Consider the following 22,973-nt stretch of genomic DNA (forward strand, 5'->3'; position numbering starts at 1 on the left):
CAAACCGGTGATAGAACCAGTCAGTCTGCATTTCGTTACAAACGACAACGGCCAACGATGCGTGTACTTCACAGCTGTCCAAAAAGTGATAGTGCCCATCTATAGATTACCATGCTCTAATCAACGGCAAAATCTTCTTCGATATCATAAGCGTTCGCGTCTATCGCAGTGCGAACATAAATTCAAATCACTAAATGGCAACGATCTACATGAACTCAAAACAATCGATGGCATACAACACTTCTCGAGCATGGACGCCGAGGTTCAACATCTAACAGCTACGATCGTGCTGCGGAAATACGAACAGCAGCTGGAGAAGGCACTATCAACGGTAGAACAGATCGACGGTGCTACTCATGAGGATAGCTGGGCCAACATATGAACCACCAACGGTAGCACTGCTGAGTTCAAGAGAAGAATACAGTATAGGCGGGTATGCTGCAGCACCGTACGAGGATGAACGAGAAACGATACAGACAAGCACAGATCAGACAAAACTCGGTATTCCAAAAGCGATAGATCATGATAACGAGGCGGTGTAGCTGTACCACGATAATGAGACACGGAAGTTCTACGAGACGGCGAATCGTTCTCGCGAAGGCTCTGTGCCACAAGTCGATATGTGCAAAGACGCCAGGAATAGGAACCTTCTAACGAACGAGTTTGAAATGATCGATAGGTGGAAGCAGTATTATGACGAACATCTAAATGGCGAATCAGTAGACGATGATAATAGCACGCGAATCAACCCGTAGACGCGCGCTTCCGACGACAGATTCCCAACACCAGAGCTGGTTAAGGTCCAGGAAGAGACTAACTAGCGAGAGCATTGCACTGTGATTTCAAAAATTGAAGAGGAAGTGACTTTATTGAGTGATTGTGCGGTGAGAATAGTTATCACCATTTACAAATAGGATTAAAACTGGATTGCTGGAACTAGCGAGCAATCACATTGCTGAACGCCATCTGTAAGGTGCCCTGCTAAATTATTTGTCAACGCATATCTCACGTAGTAAGGCAGTTCTTAGAGCAATATACAGCGGTTTTCACTGGCGCAAGTCCTACAAAAGAGTCACGAATAACACGTGAGCACTCATCACCTATTTATACGACTTTCCGGACATACTGACGATTGAGAAGCGAAAATGGATCTACTGATGTGCTTCGTACACACTAACCCAGCCCAAACTTGTTCAGTAATTTCTTTTGACGACTTGCTCAGTAAAGTGATATTTTTAAGGAGCTGTCAGCAAATTGTTTAAAAATTCGCGGAATAGTTTTCATTTTTTAGCGATTTTCAGTAAGTTTTCGAATAATTTACTAACTCCCGCAATATTTTTCACTGAATTTATCAGCTCTTCTGTTTTTTTTTTCAGTACATAAACATTATCCAGTAAAATACTGACTAATTGTTCGGCAAAATTGTACCAACGTTACCGAACCTCGTCAAAAACTTACAAAACAGGTACAGCAAATCATCTGTCAAGACGCCATTTTCCGAGGAAACTGCTGACTGACCAGTTTTTTTGACGTTTGGATAGAACGGATTGCGGAGAGTTCGGTACCAAATTGTTTTACTGAATTCATTACCGAACGGTATGCTGTTCAAAACCCCAGCAAAATTTTACTGTACCCAATAATTTAAATTAAGTGTGTAGTATCACGGGTATTTCCGAATCTTTTTGAATCTCGGAAAAGATTACAGCAAGCTGATGCGCTTTCTTGTCTATTGTCTTATATTGCTTTCTCGAAGGTGTGATAAGAAGATCGAGGATTGACAAGAGTCAAAAATATCAATAAGAAGAAAGAAACCGAGATTCGATATTCGAAACCGAGCTTCGAATACCCAGTGAAATTTGTCGGGCCGAGTCAGCCTGACGATCGGGCTGATGGTCAGGCCGATGAGGTCCGACGTAAGAGCTATACCGCGCTTTATATAAGAACTATATCGTGCTATTTTGCACCATCGAAATCGGACTGTTGGGCTTCGAAGTTGTCAAATTCGTCAGGCGGTATAAGAGCTACGTAGCTCCGATGTCAAGCTATGGAGAATCGGACGCCGTCGTGCTCTCTATTTTGGTACTCTTCTTCTTATTTTCTTATACTTCAGATGTTTTCTTTTTTATCAAAAAAATAAAATAAATAATGCAATCTGTTTTTATTTTTTTTTTTAAATAATGATACACTTCCCGAGAACAAACGAGACGTTATTATGTAGTATGCTGATCGCTCATCCTTGTCAGGCCAAATAGATCTCAGCAGCAATATTCTGGGGTTGCGGATATTGTGTCACTGGTCGTTGCACCAATCGGGTCAACTAGACCGCGTTGCTCTCTAGTCCAGCAACAACTGGATCAGTCGTCGGACCGAAAAATATTTGAAAGTCGTGGATCACTTTTCCTTCGGCCAGCTGGAAGCCGTTGGCAAACGATTTGACCATTGGAGAAAACCGGTCCAACTGATACCTTTTTAGTGTCTCGATGACCATTCGTCTTCGCAGCGTTTTCCTTCCATCCAGTGGAAGAATTCGTTTAGAGATGATACCTCCGTCTTGATGTTTAATATCATATTGTAGGTTTATCAGCATTCGGAAGAAGCCGAGTGACGCAGTCGAATTCAGGTTCATCAGCGGCACACTACGAATACTGCTGCTCCGGTGTGCATATTGAGACCAATCTTCAAAATCGATGTAAGTCATTGTATATTTGCCATACGGAAGCGGATTCGTATGAATTGGCGAATCTGGTCAATTGATACTGCGACGCATCAATATTTTGTGGTAATTGTTGCTTTCTGGTAAACTTTGTCAATTCTGCTGCAGGGATTTGTTTTTTCTTCTCCATTTTACTGAAAACGAAAATAGAAAGCTATTAATCGGAATAAATACTATATGGAGACTTCTACCTACCGGAACTGTCCTTTGCTGTAATTTTTGCTGCAGAAAGCACAGGATTAGATTAAGCGTGACCTTCCGAACCGGCAATAGATCTCGTCCGACCGTGCTTATCGTTTCACTGGAAGATGGTTGCTGGTACATATACGGAAGTCGAACTTGGTCCGCTGCATAATACCAACAACGTCCACCATCGTGCTGTTTGAAATGTTATACGACTCTTGCCTGCGTTGCATGTACACGCTTCTTTGCAACGATAACAGTAACGAACTACTGGATCGTCAAATACCTAACAAAATAGAATTTATTTATTGTGGTCGCATGTGTTACAGTTCAGGCATTTACCTTTGGTCTGTTTGATGGTACGGGGATCGAGTTCACTACATACAGTTTTACGTTATTTGGTCGAGTATGCAATGGAGACTTCCTGTCGTCGACCAGTGAATGGCTTACATTCGGTGTCAAGTCCAATAACCGGATTGTCGAATAACTATTAAAAAAAATAATTAAATTATTGCATATCGATGTACTATACATGCAGTTCGATTTACCTTTGTTTCAGTTGTGACACGAGAGTCAAATTGATTGTGAAATGGGGGTTTTCTTACGTATCCACTAAACCCCCACTGACTACCAATGATGTTGCACCCAGACCGTACCAACATACCGCGTAGAAAAGGCATCCACCGATTCGACAGATTTGCAATCTACATTTGCGTCTAGTAAAATGACTGATGCGTCGATTACCTAGCAAAGAGAAAAAGAATTTAATTATTATGGTATGACGTACTATAAAACTCGAACATTTAACTTGGCTTAGGTGGTGAGACGAGGATAGAGTTGATTTCTAACAGATACGAATTTGTGCTCCTCGTGATTCCGTTTAGAGCCGATACCTCCCTATAATAGGATTTTCAGCATTCGGAAACAACCGACAGTGGTGGCGCAAGCGAATTCAGTTTCACCAGTGGTATAATATACAGCGAGTACTGCTGCACCGGTGTGTAAACTGAGACCAATCGTATAAATATCGATGCCAATCAATGTATACTTGCCTTGCGGGTGCGGATTCGCATTAATTGACGAATCTATACGATCCATACTGCGACGTATTAATAGTCACTCGATCCGATTTACACTGGATCTGTGATGAATGTTGCTTTCTGGTAAATTTTCTGTTAATCTCGCTAATAACGGCAGGGATAAACTTTGTTTTTTTTGGCATTATCCATTTTACTGAACATGAAAATAGAAAGCTATTGACCGGAATTAATCATATATGGAGACTTTTGCCTACCGGAACTTGGCGTAATGTTTTGTTGCGCAAAGCATCGCACCTGATTCAACATGATCTTTCGAATCGGCAATAGGTCTTATTCAACTCGTAGCGGTTCAAGCACATACTTTTAGTATAGTAGATGGTAAGGGGATCGAATCAATTCCATACCATTTTACGTTAAACGACCAAGATTTACAATCGAAACGTTTCATATCACCGATCGGTGCATGGCTTACGCCTGCGTCAAGTAAAATGATCGCATCGTCGAATATCTGACAAAAAAAATTTTAATTATTACTATCGAATGTACTATACTTACAGTTCGGGCTATCTATTTTTTAGTTGCACTTCGGACATTTACCTGTAGCCCAATTGATGGGGCGAGAATAGAGTTGATTCTATACCGTATTATATTGATCTTGGGCATAACCTTGTTCTGTTCATTCTAATTTTCGGTTTCATTGTCCAATTCGAGCTCATCGCACTGCGGTTTCACTTGTTCTAGTGAGCCGTCGCCATTCTGACCAGCAAAACAAAAAGATAAATAATTTAATTAGAATCCTGATTGTTCGGAAACTTCTATATAACGAGAACAATAAGTTTCAAAAACAATATTCACAACAAAGTGTCTCGAAATAGTATGTCTAAGACTCATTACGTTGCTTACGTTGTACATCTTGCCAAAATTACTTGTGCATGAGCTGACGACGATGATAGATTCCGACGCAGATCATAATAGTAGTATTCTTAGGTTACATACATTTTACCATACGATACGCGTGTTCAAGACGACACATCCTCGCACCGGATAAACATACGTAAGAGACGTGCATGTCTGATAATAAATTATGATTGCAATTTGAATACTAGTTTGTACTGTGAATAAAATTACCTCAAACCTAACCGATATAACTTTCACTTCGCAAATTTTTTTACTAAATTCAATGTGACTGTAAACATCTTCGAACTGCACAAACAACATTCACTTTGTAGGCAGGCCTCATCGGTTGTTTTATTTTAAATTACTGTGTATTGTTCGGCTGATGATTTCTAGCCCGTTTACTGAAATGAGATCGATGTTGCTTTCAAAGTATCTTGGGAGCTGATGACCCGATTGTTCCTTGGAACTGTCCAGGATAGGCAGTATGCTAGTACTACTCTGAGGGCGTTTATGTTGCAGGGTTTGTGCCGCGTGTGACAGACCATTTTCAGAATCGAGGCGGAGGTGGTCGTTCGCAGGTTCTCTATCTAGCCTCGGAGTTCCTCTTCTTCTTCTAGTTCTAGTTATTTTCCGTCGGCCTATTGCCGCTACAAGCCCGAACACCGACGCCAAGAGAGGTGACTCCCACTATCTGGACTAGATATGGATCCATTAACTAAAGGACCGGAAACCAACGGCTTTACTTCCCTTCCGAAGGAAGGCGTGACCACAGATTTTTTTCACTTCAGAAAAATCTTAACGACCTCGGCTGGGATTGAACCCAGACCAACTGGGGTGAGTGGCGGTCGGAGTTCCTCTTCAGTGACCGTACTTTGAATTCCTCTAACTTTCGCGGTGTTTTTTCATGTTAGCGTTAATTCATATGCCTTATTTATCTTTTTGTTGTCCTTGTTTACTAGTAAATGATAAGCTCGCGCTACTGAGACAGGCAGAGATAAGGAAATTGAGTATTTGCGGCTGTCCTCAGGGTGGCGTTCTGTCACCTGTGCTATGGAACCTGGTTGCCGACGGCTTGTTGAAGAAACTCAATGAGGTTGGATTTCCAACCTACGAGATTGCTGATGATTACCAAATACTAATTACTAAACTTTGCATCGTAACAATCTTTGACATAATGCAACAAGCATTAAGAGCTGTCGAACAGTGGTGTCGACAAATTAAATTATCAATAAATCCAAACAAAACTTCATTGGTTCTTTTCACGAAGAAGCGAATAACAACCGGGGTTCTTTCCTTGCAGTTCTTTGATTCTGAGCTAGTGTGCAGATCAAGTCATATACGTTGGAGTTATATTGGATTCCAAACTTAATTGGTCTGCTCACATTGAGTTCAGAGTCCAGAAAGTGTGCATGACCTTCGGGCAGTGCAGACGACCTTTTAGAAAGACCTGGAGTCACAAACCTAAATACATCTATTGGATTTACACGACAATTGTATGCCCAATACTGTCATACGGATGCCTTGTGTGGTGGCAGAGGGGAGAGGCGATGATAGTCCAGCCAAAGCTAAACCATCTCCTCTCGAGAGGAGTGGTTGTCTGGCTATATGGAGAGATAGCAACAAACGCAAGTGGTCTTTTACACTGACGGTTCTCCTATGGAGGGACGTGCTGGTGCTGGTGTCTACTGTCGTGAAATGAGATTGGAACAATTTCACTCGCTAGGTAGATACTGAGGTCCGATAAAGTTATAAACTTCTGATCCGATAGTCAGGCTGCAATCAAAGCTTTTAGCTCAGACGAATCACGGTCCAAGCTAGTGATCGCATGCATAGCATAGCACGAACACCTGCACAAATCATAGATGGAGTTGCAGAATTGAGCATATCCATTGCCATATCAAACTTGGCTACGATCTACAATGACGTAGACCCCCTCATCTCCACACACCTGGCCACATCCTTACAAGCGTTTCTATTTCATAATAGTCCTATCATCTACTTAAGGTAAACGCTCGGAACCGAAACAGTTTTCATAGGTGACGGACATATCAAAAGGCGAAAAAATGTGAGCTGGAGATTATATAAATTCATATCATACGAATCTCTGAAAAATGTTATTGCTTAATACAGGCAATATTGCAATGATATTTAAAATACTTGGAAATGGTTCATGAAACGGTCTCACCGGTACCCAGTATGTGAAGATCCTTTCTATATCCTATGTACTGACAAAAACACGTCCTACGTCGCTTCCGGAAGTGTAATGGGCTGCACGTCACTTTCTCTCTCTGCAACTCAATTTGATGACCGGAACGCACCTTTCGCTTGACTTCGTGCTATGAAGCGAATCGTACTACGATGAAACCGGATTTGGAATTGCAGGTTCTATTATTTAATCGGGACAACCACAAATGATCCAAAATATCGAAAATTTACAATTGAAAGACGATGACAACTAAATTTTTCACGGAGGGTCCAAGCTAGTGATCGCATGCCGAACCTAAATCGAAGAACTAAGCATTGTCAAAACGATCTACTTTGTCTGGGTGCCCGGACATTCCGGTATTACTTAAAATGAATGGGCTGACGAATGGGCCAAGGCAGGTGCAGTGATTGACTTCGTTGGTCCTGAGCCCGCCCTGCCAATTTCGACAAGTTGGATAAGAGAAAAAATACGATAGCATCGCAATTATTGGAGAAATCTACAAACGTGTCACCAAACATAGGCGGTTCTAGAACAACCGTGCCCAGTGATTTCGAAAAATCTCCTACATTTTCCGAAACTCCACTGCGGCATACTGACCAGGGCTTTAACCGCCCACTGCAAACTCAATTATCACATGGCAACTATTCAGCGCGCTTAGTCATTTTCATGTGATATTTGTGAATCCGACTACGAAACCTCATATCATCTGATATGCAAATGCCCAGCAGTAGTGCAATTACGATTTCGAGTTTTCGGCCGTCCTTACATAGACGACACCGTGTTTGGACACTGAAACTCAGAGTTTCAGTGCTAAAGTTTCTTATACAAAGTTGGAAAGAGCTTTAGGCTTACTCGCTTGACTTCGGATTTTTTTCAATCCAGGATATACATTGACTCAATTGGTACGTTCCCCGTATGTAGCCGGAGATTTGTGCCTTGTCGTGTCTTTTCAACATTTCCTGAGCAGAAGGAAAAGAGAAGGAGGAGAATGGAAGTAGAATTGGAAGAGTGGGAAAAATAACAGCACAAAATAAACAACAGGTAAATTAAACTTACAAGTAGTTGCGATTTGAACTTAGTAACTTCTTGGTGGAATGAAAGGTACGAACAGTACATTGGCAAAGACGTTTGTAAGTTTGTTGAGAATATGGAAAACATTCAGGCTTGCAATAAGTGCACTAAAGCATACCTACATGTTGTATATGTATCGTACTCGTTACAACTATAAAACCTCATTTATGATAACAATTTTAATTAAAACATGTTAAACTAAAGAAGAACTGACGACATTCTAAACAATAAAAGTTGCTATTTGCTATACAACAGAAGTTGCCGCGTGCTAAATGATAGATACCGCAAGGTGCTGAACGCAAGTTTGAACATGCCCGTTGGTCGAGTGCGCGTGGGCTGATACTAGTACGTTATCGTGGGCATCATCGAAATGCGCGGCATGTTGAAAGAGCGCGGCGCGTGACAAAAAACGTTGTATCTCTGGACAGAAACAAAAGGACAAAAATATCTTTACAGATTATTGAAGGTGAACGTTTTCCGCGTCATTTTTACATATTTTACGATTTATTATAGCGCGGAGAACACGAAAATATTTTAAATTGTTTATTAAAAATGTATGTAAAATACTGCTATTAAAACAAATATTCCATAAATATATATTTATATAATAGTGTAAACATCATTCTATAAGTGTGCAAAATTTCATTCAAATATCTGGAGTAGTTTTTGAGATATAAGAAATTGAAAAAAATACAATTTTGTTTTCAAAAGTTTAAAACCCTATAATTTAAACAAAAAAAGCAATTAAAAAAAATATTTATACCAAAAGTTACACTCCATGTCCCCTACACAAAAAAATATTTTTCATGAAAATCGGTGATTTTGTGGAAATTTCGAGGCCCACTTGACGTGGTTTGACTCAGCGGTATCTGCGCCTGCGGCAACGGTTATCACGATATTGAACATATTGTCTGGGCATGTGCCGAGTACTGTTCTACCAGATCTCAACTATTGGATTCCCTTCGCGCCCGAGGAAGATCACCCAATGTTTCGGTTCGAGACGTACTGGCAAGCCGCGATCGCCTCTATATGTCCCTCGTATACACCTTCCTAAAAACCCTCAATATTCAGATTTAATTGCCCCTATTATTTTTCTTGTCATTCTCAGAAGTGCCCTCTTCCGCCTACCGTACCCCAACGATGGTTTAATGCGACTCCAAGACGATACAAAACATCTCTGTCGAATGACCCAACAAACACGAGACCTACAGCACAACATCACACGCGGTGTATTGCCGACCCGCATCCGAGCTGTACTACGAAATTGTCTGGAGGAAACCCTGTCGGCTCGAAGAAGACCGCCCGGCCTTCGAATACATCCTGATGAAGACCGTCCGAGTCTGTAATCCTTAATACCGTTGATTCCCGATGTCGGAAACTGAAAGTTAATATCTTACTCCACCCTGACAGCTTCGCCCACCCTCTCTCTCCTGTCTCTGATACACAGATGTAGAACTTCACCCCCCACCCCCTCCCCCCACCCCTAATCCTCCTGAATATCTTCCCAAAACTTAATTACCCCCTGTCTTTTCTAATTTTAGTTGATCAATATATAATCTCGTTAAGAAATGACCAGCAGTACCACTACTTAAAAATAGTCCTAATTAATCACTCCTACTCTTAATAAAATTTGATCACTCCCTCTAGTTATTCCTAATTTAATTATGTTTGAAAAATGTTCCGTTTAGCTCATAATTAATTGCTCCAATAATCTCCCTTCTGAAAAACCTAAAGTGCATTACTATACAAAAAACATACAAAATGACGCCCCCTAATCTTACGAATATTATATTATCCCCTCTTGTATATGTGTAAGTTAGCTGTAAAATTTCTTCAGTTTCATTATATAAAAACAAAACAATATTTAAAAGTGTAACCCCCTAGTTTTAAGAAATTCAAAATGTTAAATAAATGGCAACTTTAAGCTAACGCAAACGTGCCTTATCAAATAAACGAATTGAATAAAATAAAAAAAATAGCAGAAGAATCGGAGGAATCGTTTTACAAATTGAAATGCATTTCACGTGAAAGTCATGTGGAAAGTTTATGCTTTACGACTCAATAGTATGGAAATCGACATTCAAAAACAAAATATGTCATTCACGTTGAATTTGTTTGAATATAATTTGAAACACAAAATGCGTTTTAATGGATTTCCGTATGAAATTCAAAGGAAAAATTATTTGTTTTACTTGTTAACATGAAAACGAACATGAGAGTGATGTTAAATTTCATTCATGTGGATTATTTTCAGTAAATGCGAGCATTCACACTTGTCCGGCGCAGTGCCGTGCCGGACAAGACTTGCGTGAATGGTGTCAGGCCATTTGGCATAAAGCCATTTGGCATAAGCCCGTTTGGCATACAGTTGTTTGGCATAAAAGTCATTTGGCATAAAGTCAACTGGCATAATGGCCATTTGGTATAACGGGCGTTTGGCATAATAGTCATTTGGCATAAGCACGGGCAGAAAGCGATGTGGCGTAGCCACATTAAGCGGAGGCAAGTATTTTTTAAATTTATTTACAGTATCGGAAGCGAAAGTACTTTGCAAGCAAACCTGTAATCCACTCGTTTGCCTGGATTACTCAAACATAGGGGCTATAGCTAGTTAGTAGTCGGACAGCACGGTTGGAAAGCGATGTGGCGTAGCCACATTAGGCGGCGGCAAGTATTTTATTAATTTATTTATAATATCGGAAGCGAAAGTACTTTGCAAGCAAACCTGTAATCCACTCGTTTGCCCGGATTACTCAAACATAGGGGCTATAGCCAGTTTAGGTCCGACTGAGCGGCAGCGAAGTCGGACAGCACGGTTGGAAAGATATGTGGCGTAGCCACATAAGGCGGCGGCAAGTATTTTATTAATTTATTTATAGTATCGGAAGCGAAAGTACTCTGCAAGCAAACCTGTAATCCACTCGTTTGCTCGGATTACTCAAACATAGGGGCTATAGCTAGTTTAAGTCCGACTGAGCGGCAGCGAAGTGGGACAGCACTGTTGGAAAGCGATGTAGTGTAGCCACATTAGGCGGCGGCAAGTATTTTATTAATTTATTTATAGTATCGGAAGCGAAAGTACTTTGCAAAAAATATTCCATCTAAAGTACACTCAGGTTTTTTTTTACGCGGGGAATACGAGCCGCGTAAATGAAAACCGCGTAAATGAAAACCGCGTAAATTTCAAAATCCGCGTAAATGAAAACCGCGTAAATTTCAAAATCCGCGTAAATGAAAACCGCGTAAATTTCAAAATCCGCGTAAATGAAAACCGCGTAAATTTCAAAATCCGCGTAAATGAAAACCGCGTAAATTTCAAAATCCGCGTAAATGAAGACCACTTAAATTTAAGAATCCGCGATAAAGGGAACCTCATTGATGGATACCGCGTAAATTTCAAAATCCGCGTAAATGAAAACCGCGTAAATTTCAAAATCCGCGTAAATGAAAACCGCGTAAATTTCAAAATCCGCGTAAAAAAAATCCGCGTAAAAAAATACCGCGCAAAAAAAAACCGCGTAAAAAAAAACTTGAGTGTATTCGTTTCAGTGCAGTGATTATGCCAAATAACTATTATGCCAAATGGCCTTTATGCCGAATGACTTTTATGCCAAATGGCCATTATGCCAAATGACCGTTATGCCAAATGACTTTATGCCAAACGACTTTTATGCTTAATGACCTTATGCCAAACGACCTTATGCCAAATGACTTTATGCCAATCGTGTGAATGCTCGCATGGGGCTGTACACTAATTACATAAGGCTTTTTTAGAATATTTCAACATCCCTTTCTCCCCAGATAAGAGTTCGTAAGATTTTGGTGAACTCGTCCTCCCCGCTGCATAAGATCTTATCACAGAGAACAGACATCCATGATCGAACAAAAATATTTAAAAAACGTGTGTAAACATTTGAATTAATATACGAAAAACACTAGCGCCGCCACACCAACCTATCCCAACTATCCGTCAAATCGATTCCGGAACCGGTTCGAAATCCTGGATGGATTCAGCATGGAATCTAGCTCAAAGAAAACAACCGATTCCGACTCTATCGGTTGGTGCATTTGAGCTGAAATTCATGCTGGAAGTCCGAATCGGTTGCGGACTAGTTTGACTGGGTAGAGGAATAACCGCTGTCAATTCTGTCGAACTTAGCTACAAAAAAAACATGACGACAGTAGCGCACCTGGTTTAGATATCCTAACTACCTTCGAAACCGTTAGAGATTTTACACAAGTTGAATGCTGAAGATGGACGTCTGTTCTCTGTGATCTTATCATGATTTTCGTAATTAAAAATCATATTGGCATTTCTTTAAATAATAAGATAGCAAAAACGATACGTATAAAATTCATGCTATAGCTATTCACAGCTAAACAAAAAATGCATATAAAAATTCCAAACTACCAACGATGAGCCGCAAGAAGATACCAAAGATGAAAATCGGAAAAATAAGCTACATCACTGACAATGTATAACATACAAAAATGTAAATACTACACTGAACCAATAAATTTTTAATTAAAAAAAAAATTTGAATAGAATTATAACAAACAAATTCATGACAAAATTTAATTGTAATCATCTGCTGTAATTTTAATTGCACCCTAATCTCGCCCAGAAGAAGTTACAGAATAACTGTTTAGATATTCAGAATCTACGATTTGGTCCACACTATCTGTTGCTGTATTCCACTTCCTTTGAATCCATTTCCTTGTGATGTAGAGCTAAAAAGAGCTCATAACTTCTTCTGGCGTGAATTTATTCTGAGCTGCCAACTGTGACGCTTATTGCACGCATAGCTCCCACATGGCCTTATTCGATTTTTCTTGAAGTAGAATACAGTTCACACTCTAGAAATATTCGGTCTACAGGATCTTTGACAATCGCATGCCAGAATATGTCCCCGATATCTTACGGGTTTGAAGCGAGAGTTTGAAAAGAAGAATTTTGGCCTAACACGAAGGGTATCAACACTTCTTAACTTGTAAGACATATTGTGACCCCAGTTCCCGAACAGAACAATGTACCCTCCAATGGACAAGAAATTGCTGTAACTGCTCCAACATCATCGACAATTAAGCCGCTCCTCACGTTGGCAACAATCAACTAAATTCCATTACAAATTTAACAATCATATCCTGCTGCTGCAAATCACTTCAATTCGAGGTCCCCTCCCTTCCTTGACCATGATGTATGAACTTTTTTGATATACAAAAAAATCATGGCACAATTAAGAAATAGTTTCATTTTCTTATGAATAGAATATTTTCTTAGTGATTCAATTTTTCATACTTGTTTTATGATATAACGTAAGAAAGGATAAACCCTCCCTTCCCCTAATATGTGAATTTGTACGATATTTTAAAAGTCCTCCTCTCCCTATATTCTCTTGCGTAATTAGTGTATGACTCCCATTTGAAGTGTATGAAAGAATATTGGTGTCCAGCACGGTACTATTTGCACCTATTTGATCCGATTTAGTACCGTTCTCGACAAGTGTCTCATCACATTTGAATAGTGGGACAAACCGCTGCGTATCTAATCGGAAAACGATGTGTTGAACCGAGCGTTTCCAGTTCGTCAAGTGCACTGGTCGCCCCGGGACACCCAGATCATCCACAATTCCTGCAAGAATTTTGGCGCTGCACAGTGGGGCGAAACTGAAAAAAGACGGTCAAAGTCTTTCCTGAGTTTCACAGATGTTTTCATGCTTTGATGTCTTCATGAAAGTTTCCTAGGACTACATCCTACATCTTTTAGGATAAGCACCTTGATTATTGTTAAGGTGCAACTGTGATTTAAAGAAAAAAAATTTTAGCTCAGCATCAAAAAAAATATTTTTGCGCGGAATCATGTAGAGCAATTTATTTTGAACAACTTTGGTGAACATATCCGCCATCTATAAATTTTTCCTTAAGAGATATGTACGTTGCACCTTAAAATCTATTTTTTAACTTTCTCTTCTACAACTTAATTATTTCTACATTGGTATGTTCTAGAAAGTTTTAGATATCGTCAAAACACATAACTTTTCTGAGGATTTTTCTCTAAAAAATGAACTTTTTCATTACAAAATTTCTCTAAATTGTGAAACTTTGTTAACCAAAACTCAGCATGATTAGATTTGCCATGTTATGTAGTATATGTAAGCGAAGTATAACAATCCGGACTTTCCGGGTTTTTTAGTTTTCATGCATTTTTATACTGTATAATGTATGGATATTTCGCAGTATCTATAGAACGTCCATTAGTAAATCAACACGTCATGATGCAGAATACTAAACTAAGTTGTTCAAAATAAATTGCTCTCTCAATGTCTTGTAATTTTTTCGTAAATATTTATTTTATTTTCTCTAAGTTTGAATAAAAGTAACTCAAAATTTTACGATAATAGGATGAAAAATAATTTTTAACATGTCGTTGAAGCAAGTGATGTCGAGGATTTCTGTTCAATTCAATTCAGTCAATGTTAGTACCTTAGAACTTCAGTACCTTCTCAAGAACTATACGGCCGATTAGAGTAATTTTGAGTTCTTTGGAAAGACGAATGAATATGCTATACTATAGATGTGAGCTTTTTGTGCAGAAATGATTAAGGTTTGTTCTGCATCAAGAAAAACTAATTTAGAAATTCAATGTCATATCAGTAATTTATCTTTATACGTCTTCCAATTTTTGAGATGGTCTTCCATGGGTCACTTATCATGATTCTGACTCAAAATTTAGTGTAGTTTCAAGATATACAGGCCACATCTTGCGCATCTTTGCGCCGAAGTTTTTACATCAATGTTTTTGAAAATACTCTTATGGAGACGCGCTGTAGCTCATAAATCTCCTAACAAATTGGTTGCCTAAACAACATCATATTACTGAAAAATTAGTGATTTGTACCAGCTTTGTCAATCACTTCCGATGTGATTGGCTACTGTGATTAACGTATATATTAACCCTTTAACGACCAACGCCTTCAAATGGGTTTACACAATAGTAATGGAAAAAAAAAATGGAATTTCAAAACTGATGGCAGAAATGGATTCAGCGACCCAAAATTAGTTGGAACCCCAATTTTTAGCCACATACACCAATTTTTATAATTTTGTCACAACTTTGTATGAACAGGTGACACTGTGTGACGATGAAAAGATCAACGCTGTTGATCAGTTCGATCCGGTGAAAATTTTGTGGACGTGACATTATACAGTACGAAGCAAAGATTTATCCCGATTCCGACGATTATTCCATACTCTAACACAAGAACAAGACAAAACATTAGGGTGGCGCAATATGGAATGATATCGATTTTCTTCGTTCGCCAGATATCGGCAGCAGCGTGAAACTCCAGTATAAAGAACATGGCAGGAATAATTACCTGTTAGGCTAGCTTTCGGAATGTAACAGAAAGTGCTTGTCAGTAGTCCCAACGCCCAACTAGGATGCCAGTGGTAACACCCCCCGTAAGAGCACTTACCCCGCTGATGTTGGTGACAGCTGATCGCGTGAAGGACCTGGTCACTGGCATAGAAGAAAAAACGACACAGCTATAGTACACAACCCGAGAGCAATCATTTCCTGCGAAGTGTCGACGGTCTTACCCTTAGCAAAAGCGATCGCAACACACTCAAGAATGGCGATAATTGGTAGTGCGATCCGATCACCGATGTTCCCAGCCAGGTGATCATATCCACAAAGGTGTACGTTTGGTTATTGACATCCGTTGACAATGGTGAAGGTTGTTTTGGAGGAAGGCCGGAGGTTACGTTATCTAAAAGATAAACAATTAATCATTAATTCTATGCACAATGATGAATAATCTACCCGTCAACTGCAATGGAGAATGCCTATTCTTGTTCAGCAGATACACCAGGAGGGTAGCCCCAATGACGATCATGGCATTTCCACCGACCAGTCAGGTTCTTCAATTGCATCATCAGCAGAAAAATCACGAATGAACTAATTCCAAGAAAGGCAACCAAACAGCCGTGTGAGATGAATGTAACGGAACACATTGACCCACGATTCAATGAATTCATTAGACTTTCCAGCTAGACCTAGTAGTGACTTGACCTGACCAGTGGCAATGGACACTGCAGCGGCCGAAGTAAACCCGACCGTAACAGGCACCGATATGAACTGAACCAGGAAACCTGTCGGAAAAATATGACGTTATTACATAGCACAAATCATAATTTTGATTACTTACCCAAACTCAAAAGCCCAAGCAACACAAGACAACCGCTAAGAAATGCAGACAGTATTGCAAAGGTCGGCCCAAGATTAGCCACACGGATCTGTATCATCAGTGACATTATGCCCGTCGGTCCTTGCAGCATTCGTATACAAAACAACCCACAAAGGCAAAATGCAGCCCGCACGATTCGAGATTTGTCACCACTGTGTAAGCGATTCCCTGCGGGATTACAGTCAATCCAACCGTGAGACCTGCAACGATCACCTGCAGGATTGGAAACCGTTTCTTTATTAATTTCGTGCTACAGCATCCGTTCTGGAATCGGTTCACCAGCAGCAGTCCCGGCTGGGGTAACTTTTCAGCATAGTCCTTTTCCGCGTCATCTGAAAGCATAAAATTTATCGTTACCGTGGCGTGATTAGACGAAGTGCAAAAACCGACCAACTGTCAAGGTCTGCAATTGATAATTTTCTGGACGCAGTTGAAACCGGGAAAATTCTATCAGTGACAATCATATTTTTTCTTGTTCTAAGCAAGGGGATCACGTCGAAGGTAGTGTGCATTATTCGTACAATGATGCACTGTAATGCGCAATACTTTCGCCGTGATGGATTATCAATAAACAAGAGAAAATATGATTGTCGCTGGTTGAATTTTTCTGTTTTCAGCTGCAATTATGGCGTTTTCGTTTTTTCTTGGTGCTACACCGGTGTAGTGCAAAGAAAGAGATAGACTGATTACACCCAAGTTTGAATGAGTGTAGCACCGACTACACCGGTGTAGTGCACTGTCAAAAACGAAATTGCCATTAGATTACTTACCTCAAGAAAAAATTGTTCCGTTGACGCCATCTTTGGTTGTTGACAGTACACTGGTCGTTGAAAGTCGCTGACTACTTTGTCGACTGCAAAAAGGGTGAACTTTCGAATGTCGACAGTCCGATTTTTTGATTGAGCTTGATGTCGACTTCCACAGGGTATCGATTGATGGGAACGATATCGAGGTGGTCGATGAGTTCGTGTACTTGGGATCACTGGCGACCGCTAGAGTCGGAACGACTCGTGAAGTGGTGCCCAGATTGCACCTAGCAAACAATTTCGTGTACCAAGTCCAAAATAGAGGGACCTTAAGGGGTTATATACAAAGTTGTGGCGAAAAAGTGAGCTAAGTTCGTGATTTTCTAAAAGTATTTTATGTAAATTATATTTGAAAAAGCGAAAGACAGTTCGTTAGTCCGCTATTCGACTGAAAAAAAACATTGAAAAGAGAACATTTGTTATGAATGACCTAGCTAAAGGAGTGTTCAAATAAATCCTCTATTAGTTTCAATATATATATAGTAATTAAACTAAAACTTATCTTCCACAGGAATCGTGATTAAATTCACTGGCGAGGCAGAAACCAAGTGGAGCCAAACTGAAACGAAAACCGACCAAGAGGGCAAACAATATGAGTCGACCACCAATCTGACCGGGCAGGAGGAATACTTCCAAATCCAGTATTACTTACTGGGTGGAAAGAACAGCAACGAAATCGAATTACCGGCTGGAACTCACAGTTACCCGTTCACGTGTGCCCTTCCCCCAACGCTTCCGTCCTCGTTCGAGGGTGAATGGGGTTTTGTACGTTACACGATTAAAGTAACACTAGATCGACCATGGAAGTTTGATCAGGACCTCAAGATGGCCTTCACCGTCGTATCGCCAGTGGACCTAAATCAAAATCCACGCGTGAAGGACCCATTCAAATTGGAACGGGAGAAAACCTTCTGTTGCTTCTGCTGTGCATCCGGACCACTGAGCGTCATTGTGCACATTCCGGTGACTGGGTTCGTCTCCGGACAAACGATTCCACTTACTATCGAGTGCGATAATGCGAGTAACGTGGGAGTAGAATCGATCAAGCTTACTCTGCGTAAGCTGTTAGCATTTCACGTAATGAACCCCCGTCGTGAGACAAAAAAGAAAAAGGAAGTAATCTCGGAAGTATCCGTCGGACCGGTCGAGGGCGGCAACAGCCAGACATGGAATCAGCACATCCTTATTCCACCCCTACCACCGTCCAATCTGGTAAATTGTGGTATAATTGATGTGGACTACGATATCAAAATGGAAGCCGTCGTATCTGGACCCCATGCTAACATGGACGGAAATATTCCGATTGTGCTGGGAACGGTTCCGTTGGAATCGTTCCAACCACCACGACCATACACGGATAATCCTCCCGAGACTGATCCTTCGATGCTGCCAACTCAACCGGTCAGTCCGGCTAGTCCTCCGAACGGTACTGGCGGTGCTCTCGGATGGAACATTGCCAATGGTGGGGATAGCTTGTATCCAAATATACGTATGTATTTTTTAATCTTCACCCGATCACGATCACATGATACTTATTAGACTTTCCGTGGCCATTTTCAGCACCTCCAACGTTCGCAGAGGCATCCTTCAAAGCACCGAACATCTCCAACAAAAACGACAGCGAGTTTACCCGATTTGTGGGACCCTCGGAGTATGCTCCGCGCTACCCGACGTATGCTTTTACGCCATCGGCGCCACCGTCTGATCTGTAGACTGCATCCTGCTTAACGATAAAAAAAACAATCTCGGTGCACAACATCACACAATCAGGTGCAATCGCTTAAAATATCCACAACTGATTTGATAGTTTTGTTTAGTTTCTTTATTCCTTTTTACAGTGTTTATGTTTTCATTCGTTAACTGATTGTATAATTGAATTTTAAGCGCAGCTTCAAACATAAAACTTTCGCTTATCATTTTTTAGTCTGTAAGAATAATACTTCAATAAGAAAAGTAAAAACGCACATCCTTACTGTAGGAACAAAATTATTGTGAAATGTTATTCATACGAAGCAAAACGTGGCTTTTATTAACACCACATCCTATAACCAAGCTCTCAGGAGCTATAGTGCTGTTAATAATGGTAAATTGCACACTACTCACAACTGAATTATTACCAGCTAGAATCAAGAAAGAAAAACTTATAATAGTCTCTGCCTTACCATATTAATTGTAAAGCTCAAAACTTGGATTTGAGCATCAATAATGAACCTATTTCGTGATGCATTTTCACAAATTTCTATTTCTTGTTTAAAAACAAAAAAGATGCCAAACTATAAACACAAATAAATGTAAGAAACCGAAAAAAAACCGTTCTACGACTAGTGCCTAGTATGCGAATGCGAGCGTTGGGAATGCCGGAAGAGTAATTTTAATCGAAAGCCATGCCAGCCAACTATCTGTGCGAATGCTAATTAATGTCCGTCAATTCTAAAAAAAAACAGCCACTGAAATGAAATCTGTAAGGTGAAATACACAGAAACCGATACGAAATCCAAAATGACTATCTCTGCAAAGGCAAGTTGATAAAAATTCGAACAATTGCTGTAGGGAAAAACTGTTTTGAATTAAAATTATATAATCTCGTGTAATATTCGTTGCCTCTGCTTCACTTGGTCTATGTTACTAGCTTCTGTATACTTATTTTGTCAGAAATATACTATTATACTGAAATATAGCATTTTTGAATATTGTATGCCTTTGTTTTTGTCATTCAAAATCGTTCCATTGCGCACTGCGTGATCGGGATAGTCTAGGTGGAAAAAGATGGGTGGATAATGTCTAGGACATAACCGGAGTGTCGTGACTACTCGTTTGACTTGTAATTCAAATCGTATAATACTCAATGAAATATGTGGGAATGTTGCAAGTTATTCTTTATAATAATTATGGTGATTCTGAAAAGAACCTTTGTTGTTGGTGTCTGCGTTGATAGGGGATGCACTGGATTCTAAGTTCGTTGAGACATTCATTCATGATTTGAACAAATTTCATTTTTCTTGCTTTGAAATAACAATGTTAAAATCTCTCGAAACATCCATCGGAATCTTTTTCCTAGCGTACAGAAATGAATCACGTTTAGCGAAAAACTAGGGCCGGGTAATGTCCGGGACATAACCGCGATGATCATATTCTTAAAATTCTGCTTGTATCTCTTTTAAATGGTTAAATTTTACGCATTAAGTTCGATTCAACGGGCTCAGCGAAATTTTCCTGGGGATCCCGTTCGTTAGTCTATTCAGTAAAACAATTTTATTACCGAGTTCTCCGTATTGAATACAGGCCGATAATTTCATATGATTTCAACAAGCAGACAATGTACTTGTATGACAGGTGGGAGTGTTTTGATGTGGTTTTAGTGGAGGTAACAACATAAAATCGTATATTGGACATTTTACAATGATTCTCCTTAACCCCGCAAAACCACGGGGTTGGCAGCAGAGGCTTAAGTTGTTTGGAAGAGATGATTTGTCATTTCGTTCATATAGGAACAATCATTGAAATTATGTCAATTTATGCTTTGCAAGATTTGAAATACCTTCGAAGTGTGGTCACGACACCCCTGTTATGTCATATACATTACCAACCCATCTTTTCTATTATGTATTCGTCCTAATAAGGATGGTTGGTAGATAACTATGGTGACACAAGACGAGAGTCTTTTGAAACGATTCAAACCTTGCCGACGATTTGTTTTTACTGCGTACACACATACGAACATTCCCCTTTCACAGCTCATACCGAATGAGCACGCTTTGCATCAAGGCAATCCTATTTACTAACTTTTCGGGGCAGATGGAAGGCCATCCTTTTGTGCGCTAAATGAAAATATTTTCATCATTCGTTTTGGTGTAGCTTTCGCTTTGTGGCAGCGTTGCCAAATACACTGATTTTCCTGGAAGAATTTGCAAAAACTTTCGGGTTTGTAGATTAATTTGAAAAATATTTTCTTATGATTCACTGGTAAAAATACAGAATTAACAAGCGCAAACTTAATACTAGTCAATAAAAGAAACGTTCTAATTAAATTCTTTTTCCATTTTGCATTCGTCTTAATAAGGATGGTTGGTAGATAACTATGGTGACACAAGACGAGAATCTTTTGAAACGATTCAAACCATGCCGACGATTTGTTTTTACTGCGTACACACATACGAACATTCCCCTTTCGCAGCTCATACCGAATAAGCACGCTTTGCACCAAGGCGTTCCTATTTATTAACTTTTCGGTGCAGATGCAAGGCCATCCTTTTGTGCGATAAATGAAAATATTTTCATCATTCGTTTTGGTGTAACTTTCGCTTAGTGGTAGAGTTGCCACATTCACTGATTTTCTTGGAAGAATTTGCAAAAACCATCGGCTTTGTAGATTAATTCGGAAAATAATTTCTTATATGATAATTATTTTTAATTATACAAATTAATAAAAGGAACTTCCTAATAAAATTCTTTTTCCATTATATATTCATCCTAAGGACGGTTTGCATAAAACTATGACACAAATCCATCCACAATTAACAGCGCTGACGGAAAATAAGCACCACCAATTCTTTACAAGTATTTTATTAGTCCTGAAAAGGACTGTTGGCAACATTAGAGACGTGTGAATTTACTTATCTTCTTCGGGTAGCTTTCTTGGCATGTTTGGCGGCCTTCTTTGGCTTTGGAGTCTTCAGCTTGTTCGCTGCAGCCTTCGATGTTTTGGTGGCCTTCTCACCGCCACCACCTCCACCAACGTTTTTCTTTTCTCTCCGGTGGTAACCGATTTGATTGGTCGTCCGATGCAGCTTCTCAATGGACGACCTAACCTAACACCTAGCACGCACATCCGTTATGCACTGCGTCTTACACACACACGAGCAATCCGTTTACTAGAAGGAAAGTTATTAAGGTTCAAAATGTACGTAACGCTTTCGCTAATATGCACTACTATCGCTTTCTCGCTCGTTCTCGTGCCGTGCATGAGCCTTTCCTTTCCGTCCGGCTACTAATGGCATAACCAAAACGAATATGCCGGCTTTCCCCCACTCTCGTCAAGCAACCCAATACGAATAATCATAGGAACAAACATGTAGTGGACCTATATTTAAAACTTTTCATCATTTTATTGTTCGATTGCTGCGCCATATTGACGGCTCAGTGCGGGATAGAATTGATAATGAATACTACATATTCCAAAATTTAATACATCATTGGTACAAATATTTTCGACAAAACGCCGAATAAATTGATTAAATCCATTCAGTACAACAAAAGATATAAGCGTTCAAAACCTTACATCATTTTTCTTCCGAAATTTTGAAAAGGGGCCCCTATATTGAAAGGTAAGTCATTAGTCACGACAAAAGAAATGCATTCGGGTTAGTTGCATCCACCCTATCCATGGATGAAATATGTCCCCATCGAAGAGTCTATAAAGGTGATCTCGAGTCCATAATGGGTGAGCTTACAACTAGACGCTACAAAGGATCTTGAGTCTGACCGCATACATACAAGCAGTTCTCTCTTCGCTCAAATTCTCACAGTTTCACTAAGGGGAAGCAATAAATACATTCGCCTATGTGTGTCATCGTTCCAAATTTGCGCTTCTGTCACAACACATCCAACACAACATATAGAAAAATTGCGAATGCATCATCTATTTGTGGATTTCAAGGCAACGTATGATTCAGTGAATCGAAATGATCTGTAGCATTGTCTGCATGAACATTTAATAATAAATCCATAATGCTCGAGAGCACAGTCAATACAATACTACAACACTGTAGGCATACGATAGCACGGAATTTATTCACAGTCATACTAAATGTG

At 39.8% G+C, this 22,973-nt stretch overlaps 1 protein-coding gene, 1 long non-coding RNA gene and 1 pseudogene across 6 annotated transcripts in view; 1 reads left to right on the forward strand and 2 right to left on the reverse strand.

Moving 5' to 3' along the window:
- Positions 1-19,590, forward strand: part of LOC131685925 (arrestin domain-containing protein 17) — a 29,857-nt gene extending 10,267 nt beyond the window's left edge. For both annotated transcript variants that reach the window (XM_058969960.1, XM_058969959.1), the window contains exons 3-4: positions 17,674-18,651; positions 18,723-19,590. In XM_058969960.1, coding sequence (XP_058825943.1) covers positions 17,674-18,651; positions 18,723-18,874 — 1,130 coding nt within the window. In that variant the 3' untranslated portion in view covers positions 18,875-19,590. The remainder of the gene's footprint in view (positions 1-17,673; positions 18,652-18,722) is intronic.
- LOC131685940 (uncharacterized) lies at positions 1,957-7,652 on the reverse strand. Of its 4 annotated transcripts, none has more exons than XR_009304896.1 (8): positions 5,065-7,652; positions 4,534-4,692; positions 4,191-4,444; positions 3,705-4,129; positions 3,445-3,640; positions 3,239-3,383; positions 2,909-3,182; positions 1,957-2,847 (listed from the first exon to the last, which is right to left on the reverse strand). It is a non-coding gene; the product is annotated as an uncharacterized LOC131685940 (long non-coding RNA). The 4 variants fall into 4 exon arrangements; XR_009304894.1 differs by having other exon boundaries at positions 4,840-7,652; XR_009304895.1 differs by having other exon boundaries at positions 4,831-7,652.
- LOC131685923 (sodium-independent sulfate anion transporter-like) lies at positions 12,426-16,956 on the reverse strand (annotated as a pseudogene).
- Positions 19,591-22,973: the final 3,383 nt, after the last annotated feature.

Source organism: Topomyia yanbarensis, chromosome 2, assembly GCF_030247195.1.
Source record: "Topomyia yanbarensis strain Yona2022 chromosome 2, ASM3024719v1, whole genome shotgun sequence".
Classification (NCBI taxonomy): domain Eukaryota; kingdom Metazoa; phylum Arthropoda; class Insecta; order Diptera; family Culicidae; genus Topomyia; species Topomyia yanbarensis.